This window comes from Gracilinanus agilis, chromosome 1, assembly GCF_016433145.1.
Source record: "Gracilinanus agilis isolate LMUSP501 chromosome 1, AgileGrace, whole genome shotgun sequence".
NCBI lineage: Eukaryota > Metazoa > Chordata > Mammalia > Didelphimorphia > Didelphidae > Gracilinanus > Gracilinanus agilis.
Window position 1 is genome coordinate 281,759,197 of NC_058130.1, and position 10,723 is coordinate 281,769,919.

At 33.1% G+C, this 10,723-nt stretch overlaps 1 protein-coding gene across 1 annotated transcript in view; it reads left to right on the plus strand.

The window, feature by feature from the left end:
• The window catches only part of SPIN1 (spindlin 1), a 49,081-nt gene extending 45,276 nt beyond the window's left edge, over positions 1–3,805 (plus strand). Inside the window, exon 5 of the mRNA XM_044662113.1 lies at positions 3,142–3,805. Within this exon, the coding sequence (XP_044518048.1) occupies positions 3,142–3,341 (200 nt within the window). The 3' untranslated portion in view covers positions 3,342–3,805. The remainder of the gene's footprint in view (positions 1–3,141) is intronic.
• Positions 3,806–10,723: the final 6,918 nt, after the last annotated feature.

Sequence of the window (10,723 nt, forward strand, 5' to 3'; positions counted from 1 at the left end):
TTCAAAATATACATCTTTATTATTTGGTTGTCCTATTTTCTTCTGTATACTTTTTCCCCTTTGGGTTTGAAGACACTACTTTTAATTTTTCTACCTTATTCTTCCTGTCTGGTCAATCCTTCTCAGTTTTCTTTGCCAGATCATCAACCATTATCATAATCTTAGCCTTAGGTATATCGCAAGACCCAGATATACAATGCTAGTTTCTTTCCTGTGGTCTAATCCAGTCTCTCCACTTGTTATTTGAATATTGAATATGTTTAAAAGAATTAATTTTGTTTCCCCCCCCAAACAGATTACACTTCCGTATTTACCGTTTCTGTCATGGACTCTTTACCAGGTTCCAAGTCTCTGTCATCCTTCACTCTTTATTTTCCCACATCCCACATATCCTTATTAGATGGCAAATCTTATTGGTTATATCTTTAAACATCTCTTGCATTAATACTGTTTTCTCCACCTATGGTCATCACTTTAGGTCTAACCCTCATCACATCCAATCAGAACTGTTTTAATCATAATTGGTGTCTGCCTCAAGACTCTTTTTCACTGATGCATCCATTTTTCATATAACTGATAATTGATTTTTCTATTATACTACGTAACTGTTATTCTCCTATTCAATAAACCACATTTGTTCTTTACTACCTCATGGATCTAATATTAATTCATCTGGCTGGCATATTCAGCCCTTCAAACTGGGCTCCAACCTGTTTCTAGTCCATAACATACATTCACATATCCATTAGTTTATATATATATATATTCATATAGGACAATAGATTTTTACTGAATTGGCAAGACCAACAAATTAAAGTGTATATAATAAAATTTAAAAGGAGTTATTTTGAATATATACATATATATTTAAAATAATGATGTTTTCTAGATTATTGCTTTGAAAATGTATGACAACGTGGTTTAATGAAAAAGGCACTCAGCTGGGGACCACTGTCTAGATTCTAGTCTTTACGGTGACTCTAAATAGCTACATCATCTTGGCTTTAACACTTCATCTTTAATAGCCTCATCTATAAAAATTAATGAAGCCAAATTTTCAGGTACATAAATGACAGTTGAATAAGTCAGTGAATAATTATATTGTGTTTTGTCAATATACTATAGAAAAAGTTGCAAATGGATCTTATTTATCAAGCATAAGCATGATAATTATTAGTTTAACTAGCTTATTAGCAATATATTATCTTCTCTTGTATATGACAGTTTTTTTACCTTTATCAACTGCATGCCACATTACTGTGTCTTTAACAAATTATAATGAAGTTCCTTTTCAGATTTGAGTTATATTAAATGGCATCTGTGCTGTTTTCCAACTCTGAAATTCACATTCTGTGAAAACATATTTCCAATCTACGAGAAGCTGACTGCCTTTATATAGAGAAATAGAAAGAAAAATAAGGTGACCTGTATCTACTGTTTCATTTCTCCCTACTTCCTTTCTTTTCTTTTATGCATTTAATGCATTTCATTCCTTCTAATCTTAACTGTGAACTTTTTGTCAGATTTGTTGCTTCTAGTACATGTAATTTTGTCTAAGAGAAGCATTACCATTTTCTTGTTGGGCTCAAGACTCCTTTTCCTTACCTACTACGTTCTTAGAGTTACCTCATTGGATATTCATCCAGTTGTAAACTCTGAATGAATAAACAAATAAAAAATAGCTTACTAAGTTGTGCTAAGTGCAGTGCTCAGGTTATAAATAAGACCATCCTCAGAGCTTCCATTTTAATGGAGAGAAATAACACACATAGTCATAACTAGAAATACTTTAGTTTGAAAAGCTACAGTGATGGAACACCTCCTGTCCAGTATCAGTGGCAAAGTTCATTGACTATGGGTGGAATGGTTGTGGAGCAGGACAGGGAGATCTATTTTTTTTTATTTTTTTATCTTAACTTTTTTATTTATTTATTTATTTTTAGTAATTTTTTATTTTTAGAAAAAATTTCCCTGGTTACATAAGTCATGTTTCTCCCCGCAATCATGTTCTCATCAACCCAAGTGTCCACGCAGTTGTTTTTCTTCTGTGTTTCTACTCCTGCAGTTCTTCCTCTGAATGTGGGTAGCGTTCCTTTCCATAAATCCCTTGGGTCATTGCATTGCTGCTAGTACAGATGTCCATTACATTTGATTTTACCATAATATATCAGTCTCTGTGTACAATGTTCTTCTGGCTCTGCTCCTTTCACTCTGCATCAATTCCTGGAGGTCTTTCCAGTTTATTATTCCTTTGAGCACAATAGTATGCCATCACCAACATATACCACAATTTGTTCAGCCATTCCCCAATTGAAGGGCATACCCTCTTTTTCCAGTTCTTTGCCACCACAAAGAGCGCTGCTATAAATATTTTTGTGCAAGTCTGTTTATCTGTGATCTCTTTGGGGTACAAACCCAGCAATGGTATGGCTGGATCAAAGGGCAGGCATTCTTTTATAGCCCTCTGAGCATAATTCCAAATTGCCCTCCAGAATGGTTGGATCAGTTCACAACTCTACCAGCAATGCGTTAACGTCCCAATTTTGCCACATCCCCTCCAACATTCATTACTTTCCCCTGCTATCATTTTAGCCAATCTGCTAGGCGGGAGGTGGTACCTCAGAGTTGTTTTGATTTGCATTTCTCTAATTATTAGAGATTTAGAACACTTTCTCATGTGCTTATTGATACTTTTGATTTCTTTATCTGAAAATTGCCTATTCAAGGACAGGGAGATCTAAATAGCAGTATGGCACTGATGAGACAACCAGGGAATGATGTGAAGCATGGTTAGAGTCTCTTAAGATATACTGGGCTACTACAACAGCCACCAATCAGAAGTCACTCTTCAGGGAGGCAGTTCCAGTCATGAAAAGTTTTCTGATCTTGGTCGCTGGTCTCAGCAGCATGGGAGCTAATTAATCAACTGCGGGAATGAAGTGGAAGGTTCTTTTTAAAGGCATCTTCTTTAGTCTTCTACTTTGAAAAGTTGCTTATACTATTTCCCTTTATTAATATAATCATGTTTTTGTATTTCCTTGCATTTGGGCATTTCCACTTGAACATTTAAAATATGTGAACTTCTGAGTTCTACAAAGATTCCTAACTCTTTTTTTTTGTTTTGTTTTCATATTAATATAGATGATTCACCTCCAGCTGAACGGGAACCAGGAGAAGTTGTAGACAGCCTGGTAGGCAAACAAGTGGAATATGCCAAAGAAGATGGCTCCAAAAGGACTGGCATGGTCATTCATCAAGTAGAAGCCAAACCCTCCGTCTATTTCATCAAGTTTGATGATGATTTCCATATTTATGTCTACGATTTGGTGAAAACATCCTAGATGTCATCATGAACTTTGCCAAATTTGTGGAACTATTAAATGTAAAATTTGTAGACACAAAGAGACTTGACTGCTTTCCAGTTTAATGAAAGCTTAAATGTCCCTGCGAACCCACAATCTCTGCCAGCAAAACTGTTTTGTTCGGAATAGTACAGATTTACGTGAACATGACACATTTTGTGTAAGGAACTTCTCCCTGTGTATGAAGTCAATATATTTGGCAGGAGGGGAGTTAAAGAAAAGAACAGCTACAAATTCAGGCTGTGGAAAAAGTTAATCTAGTATCATATTCAATAACCTAAAAACATAATAGATCGTAACCATTTCTTCCCCTTCAATCTCGTACTCACATGCAAGTGTAGTTTGATATTTTTTATATTGCCTTCTGTAATTAAATATGATTTTTTGGCTATTGGCAGTCCTTGTTCTGAGGGTTGGGGCAAAGTTTAAAGATAGGTCTAAAGATTCTCCCAGTTTAATAGGAATGCTTGTCCTTAGTAGCATCAAACTATTTACTGTATTTCTACTTCTTATTTAAAGTTAACTTTTGTAAAAACAAGAAGCACATGGAAATATTCTGTGTGTGCATTTTAGAAACCCAGTGGTCATATGCAAGTGTTTGTTTATGCACCTTTTTATTCTGAAAGTTGAAGCTATAAAAGGATGCTAATTAGCCAGATGAACAATTGGAAATTAAATGCACACATTGCTAATCCATGTTTATAAGTTGTAGCAACAGGTCAATACATGCTAAAAGGCTGCCTTTAATTCTAAGCATTATTTGAGGGCAAGGGTGACAATTTTATTCATTAATACATTTTAGCAGACCTCATAACTGGTGCCACAACATCCTAGTGCTACATAAAACTACTACATGTAATCTTTGATGACAAATTTGGCCCATTATTTGATGTTGAAATTAGCAGCCTGGATTTGATAGTGCTAAAAAAGGCTAAGAATATACCTGCCATTTCCAAAAGTTCCTGGAACAACACAGTTCTTTTTTATTAGACATATAGGTTTTAGAGAAAGAGAAGCATGTTTTGCCTTCTTATAGGTTCTCTGGGATTCCCTTTATTTTATTACTATTATTATTATTTTTATTACTGTTATAATTATGGTCCAAGAAGGCATTTATTAATATTTTTATTTCCAGCTTTTACCCCCACAAGGAATGTCATAACAAATAGCCTACAGCTTAAATCTGTTGTAGCCTTTTGTGGTGTTGTATGTACTCGCTTAAGGTATGCTGTTAATGTGAATTCCATCCAATGGACACTAGAATTCTGCATGCCAGTGGTGTACTACTATCTAATGAAAGCTATAGGCAGTCTTTCAGTGGTTTAATCATCTACATTAGTTTGTGGATGTAAATAATAGCAACCCATAGCAGCAGAATCCTTTCACAGTTTTAATCTTCCAAGGTAGTTTTAAACCAAGATAGTTATAATGTGGAGCTTTAAAGAGTAATCAGAATTGTAAAAATGGTCAATGTAGTAGCAAAACTGTCATTTCACATTATTGAGGCAGAGCTTTGCCAATTTAAAAGCACTGCTTTATAGAAGTATGGTATTTGAAGCCAATCATCTGTTTGGGGAGACGAATACCCAGAAACCTAACCTTACAGTTTGTGAAAGGCCAGAGGTGATGTTCAACTACCAAAATTTCAGATGTCCAGATGACCTTTGTTGTGGGTATTCTTGAAATTGAAAACTCAGTGGTTTTAAGCCCCTTTCTATCCATTTTTTGCCTGATTCATATTTTAGCCTTAAGGCTTGTGCCTCATTATGCTGTTGAATGGTAACGAGTACTCATCATATACAGTACCTTAATTATTTGCCCATTGCTACAATTGCATTTTGTCCAGTATTTCATCTTGGGCAACCAAAGGCAGGCTATTTTGTCTTTTCAGTAAATAGCTTCTCAATGCAGTCCTTAAGCACTAAGTACCTAAGCCGGAAATGTTCTTTGTGTTTTTGAACAAAGTGAGCAGATTTGCAACACAGTGCTTCATCCTGCAGATCTGTTAAGTGTTTTTCTATTGACTCTTAAGAGTCCTGCATGTAAATCTCAAAGCTGAGCCTGGCTCCATGAGCCCAAGTTGATATTTGTGGCACAAGAATGAATGAGTGTATTAAATATACACAGAATATGTGCATACATATATAATACAGTGAATTTGGGGCTATACATCTGAAGAGAATAAAGTGTTCATTTTGAAATATTTGTTGACGTTTGGGTCTACTGAAACATTTTTAGCAATTACTTATGGCTTGCATTTATGGTTTTTCTGCAAGTCACTTTAATATACCATATAATCTGCCAATCTAAGGATGACTAGCTATACTGTGTAAATTATGGTTCTGTTTTTAAATAATTGTCCCACTTGTTGCTTTTCAGGGTTTGGGATGGGGACGGATTTCCCCCACTTTGGTAGCTTAAACCACCTTTATTGAGGCTGAAACTAATTCCACTCCCTGCCCATCTACTTTGGGCTTCGTTTTAGGCTCACGTTTCAGATCTGCATGCAGTGCTTGCGTTACCCTGGTAACCAAAATGTTGGTTCCTTGTTCTAGGAGTTCAACATTACTTTCCAAAATTATCATGGGGCTTGTGACAACACAAGCCATGGATCTGTGTATAAAATTTATTGGCCTTTCTCATTTACCTGCTGTAGTATTGTTGTATTGTGTGTGTGATATCAGGCTGCCATGTAAAACTTTAAAAGAAAAATTTAAATGCAGACCATCCTTTTTTGCATGCTTAGAAGTAGAATGTTCAGCGTAAAAAACAAAAGTTGCATGTTAAAATGTTTAGGTTTTTTGTTTTCTTTTTTTAATTTTGTTTTTAGTTTTGTGTGAAATTTGCTTACTGTGCTGTTTTAATGGTTGTTAGTAGGATTAAAAAGCACTGGTGAGGCGAGCATAGTGCCAACGAAAGGTAATTTCCAGTTGTATGTGTCATACAGCATTTGAAGGGACCATTCATTGTTAAAATATGTATACATATATAAAATCACAGTTACATCTTTAAAAACCTACTTCATTTTTTTTCTTTTGTGTGCCAAACCCTAAAGTGCACTGGAGAGTATAGATTTTTTTTTTTTTAATAAAACTATGGATGTGTTAGAAAACTAACTTCATTGTCATGAATGGCAGTGCCCCAAAGCCTTCCTAAGATAATTTTCCTTAAAAATGAAGGTTCTCCTATGGCAAAATAATTTAAATTACTTCAGGGAAAACAATTATGATTAAAGCAGTTTTGTGGTTCCTTGGAAATGCTGTGCTTTTTGTACTTTACATCAGTAGTGCAGTTTGGATCGTTCTAGGTATGTGTATAGTTCAGAGGTCTTCGTGTTCACATTTAAAATTAGGTAAATAACTTCATCTTTAGAGCTTGGTTTCATTTTTTAATTTCATTTTATTTTGAACAATGTAGACAGTTCCCTGTTCTCTGCATTTAGAAGTATAAACACTTTAAATCTGTTACTTAATTCTGTAAGTAATTTTTATAATTATGATGTAACTCTATCCTTAAAACATTTAAAATAAACCCTTTATGTGCAACTTATGACTGTAAATTTTGTTCTCATGAGCAAAATGTGACATTAAAACTGTGAAGACAGTTTCTTCAATTATTGTAATTAAAGTATAACTTGGTTTTAATATTGAACAACTTATAATCGTATCATATTTTGGAAATAATTGCTTATTTAAAGCAAGTAATCAGTTTTTTTTTCCACCGAGCAAGTATGAATGTCAATTTTAAAAAATGTAATCATAGAAAGGAATTGGCTTTTAATCTGGAAAAATTCTCTTCCATTCTGCCTCTCGCCATTTAAAAAAATTAAATACCTTCTGAGTAAACCTATAAACATAAACCTGAAAATTAGTATTCACCTTTTAAAAATGATTATCAATAGGATTTTATGCTCCACAGTACATTAATGATATTATTTAGATATTGACATCCATACCTGCTTTAAATCAATATTTATAATAGTATAAATCTTAAATATTTTTACTCACTCATTCTGACCAGCGATATTAAAAGGGAAAAATCTTTCAGTACTTCTGAAATGCTGAATAAGTGTAAACACAAGAAGACACATCAGTGAAAGTAGTTGTAATACTTTCCATGTAAGTCTATTTTTAAGTTTTGCTTTTCAGGTATTAGATTAACATGATATAGTCAACAGAATCAAGAGTTGGCTTTATGTGCCTTCTGTAGTTAAATCCTTTTTGTCCACATGTCAGCTTTTATCATGGTCATAGCAGCTCATAGTTGTGATTTTTATTTATTTTTTTTAATAGAGGATATTATCAGTTTTATGTTAGGAGAATTTTAATGTGATATATCTATAGAAAGAGCACAGAGTTTAGGGTACCTGAGTTCCTAATCCTGCTGCTAGCCTTGGGCCTTCATTATTATGAGTTAGTTTCTCTGAGTCTCAGTTTCCTTAGCTATAAAATGAGAACTTCATCTTCTTACCAGCTCTAAAATTCAGTGATCAATGAGATACTTGGAAAGAATCTTATGTGAAAGAAAGCACAGGATATCGGACAGCTCTGAGTTTTTTGTTTTTCCTTTTTTTTTTTTAAGCATAAAAAAAGGTTTTGTTTTTTTAAATCATAGCTTACCCAGAACTCAAATCACATTAAAAAATGATAAACAGGAATTTTAGGAATTGATGGCTAATAGAGTCTAGAACATTAGCTCTTAAGTTGGGGTCTTAGAATTTTAAAAATATTCTGATAACTATATTTCAATATAATTAATTTCCTTTGTGAACCTATTTATTTTTTCATTTATTTAAAAACATTCTGAGATGAGGGACTATATTTGCCAGAGGGATTCTCACAAGACACAAAGGTCAAGATCACCTGATCATGAAGCTCTTGAAAGGCTAAAAAAAAGTCAGGTTGAATCTAATAATGAATCTAATGAAATTGAGTATAAACAAATGTCTTATACTAGACATTTAAAAAATCACCTACACATATACGTGACAAAATAAGCTTGCTTTGCTAGTTTGAGAATTTAAGTGGATTAGAATACATGAACCAACAATTTTTATTCAGTGATCAAAAAAAATCTAATGGTATCTTAAGGTGTGTATTAAGTTACTCATTTTTGAGTATTCTATTTTCTGAAGAACTAGAATATGAAAATTAAGATAGTGTTGAGTCTTGATATCATACCATATGTGGATCAGTTGCAAAAAACTAAACTTCAAATTCCCTTGTAGAACATAAGCAGTGTAATGTTTTTCATTTTTGACTTGGCATCTCCATCAAATTACACTGTGCCTCGCACATATTAGATACTTAATATTTATTGAATGTTTATAGAGAAAACATGGGATTATGGGGAAAGATGTGGGTGAGAGAGAGAATTTTTTTTCAAATATTTGAAAGGCTATCATGTGGAAGAGGGAATAAGACACATTTATTAGTTGGCTCCATGGACTATACTATTAGGAGCAATTGTTGAAAGTTAAAGGCTGATTTTGACTATATAAAGAAAAACTTCCTAATACAGTTATTAAAAAAAATTGTTAGAGAGTCTCTGGCTGTGATTTCTATCTTAGAAGGTAGTAGGATTCCCTCTCTAGCAATGATTAGATGACCAGTTAACCAGATATTTCATAGAATTCTTGAAGAAGTATAAGCTGGACTAAATGACCATAGAGAATCACGGATTTTCAGAGTTCTAGCTGTCTAGAGTTTTGCTTTGTTTTTTTTCAGTATAGGAGTATATCTGATACTAAATACTATTCTTATGTCTTAAACTCAAAGTTAAGTTTCCTTTGAAATGTCTGGTTTTTTCTTTAGGGAAAAAAATATATTAGAGAAATGAAAAGAAAATGAAAGAAAAAAACCATTTCAAGAATAAATATTAAGAAAGAATCCTGACTCAAAAAGGCAGAATAGTTGTAGCCCTAATAGACTCTTTAATATCTGCTTGCACATTAAAAGATTGTATTAATATCTTTGTTTCATATTTGTGAATGAAGGTGTGAAGCATAATGCATAGCCTCTGGTTCTTTCCAAGCTGAGTGTGTTATATAGACAGTCAACTGGCTATAAACGGACCCATTGTTAATCAGTAATAACCATACTTATATTTCAAGGTTTTCAGTTTCTCAGAGAGTTATCAACAATTCAGACTACTTATTTGACAATATGGACACTCTTCCATATTATTTAATTGACTACAATCCAGTATTTCATTTTTGTGTGTGTTATTTGGCAACATTCACATTTAAATGGTACTGATTTTTTCCCCCTCTTATTTGCTAAATGACAGGTTTTAAGTAGATGATGTATTTTCCCACAATAATATTTTATGTCTGATAGAATTATTTGAACTGGATTTGTCATCTATGGTAAGTAAGAGGAAAGAATTGAGAAGAAAAACTTTTTAAATCTTTTTATTCAGAAATGATAGTAATACTGCACTTTATTTTTACATTGTTTTAAATTGCATTTACAAACTGAGGCTCTTAAAATATCATTAAAAAGCTTGATCCAAAATGGAAAGAGATCAAAGGTCAAAATAAAAACTATCAATACATTCACACTAACAATAAGGAGAAACACCAAAGCAAATACCTAAAAGACCACACAAAAAGTTTTAGAATAAGTTTGATGTTCTAGTTGTATGTTAATCAAGTTTTATAAAACTGTAGAGTCTCTGAGCCAGTTAAAATATTTGAAACAGCAAAGGAAGAAAAGGAAACTACTTACTCTCTTAAAATCAGCCCTCAAGTGACTGAAAAAAGAAAGAAATGAGGAGTTGTCAATGTGAAAAAAACTACATGAGCTAATAAAGTATTTGAAGAAATTTTTAAAAATTAAATGAAGATAAGTGATAATTAAGTGAAAAAAAGAACACTAGATAATAAACTCAAAGTCCCCCATTCCTGAGTAATCATTTTAGTTTTGTTTTATTGTTAATCACTGTTTTCATTTTTACTCCTTCAATCTAAGTTATTTCAGTTTGCAAAATAAGGAAAGGACTACTTTACACATACTGATATAGAGTTGACATTTTAAAAATCCCACTTGTCATTTCATTGGAGTTAGTGTGGTAGAAAGCAAACCACTTAGGAAGAGTGGGGCTCAATTTTTACCGTTGCCACATAATGGCTTTTACTTCAATTGTCTAGTCAGTTTTACATTTGAAGTTTTACATACGCTTTAAATCTCAACCAGGAAATGATAAAACAAGCATTTTTTAAGCATCTACTATGTGTTAGGCACTGTGCTACACGTGAAGGATATGAAGACAAAGTGTAATAGACCCTGCCCCCAGGAGTTTACAGTCTAATTTAGGAATACTACATGTAAGAATAGAGTTATATACAAAATTTGGTCTCC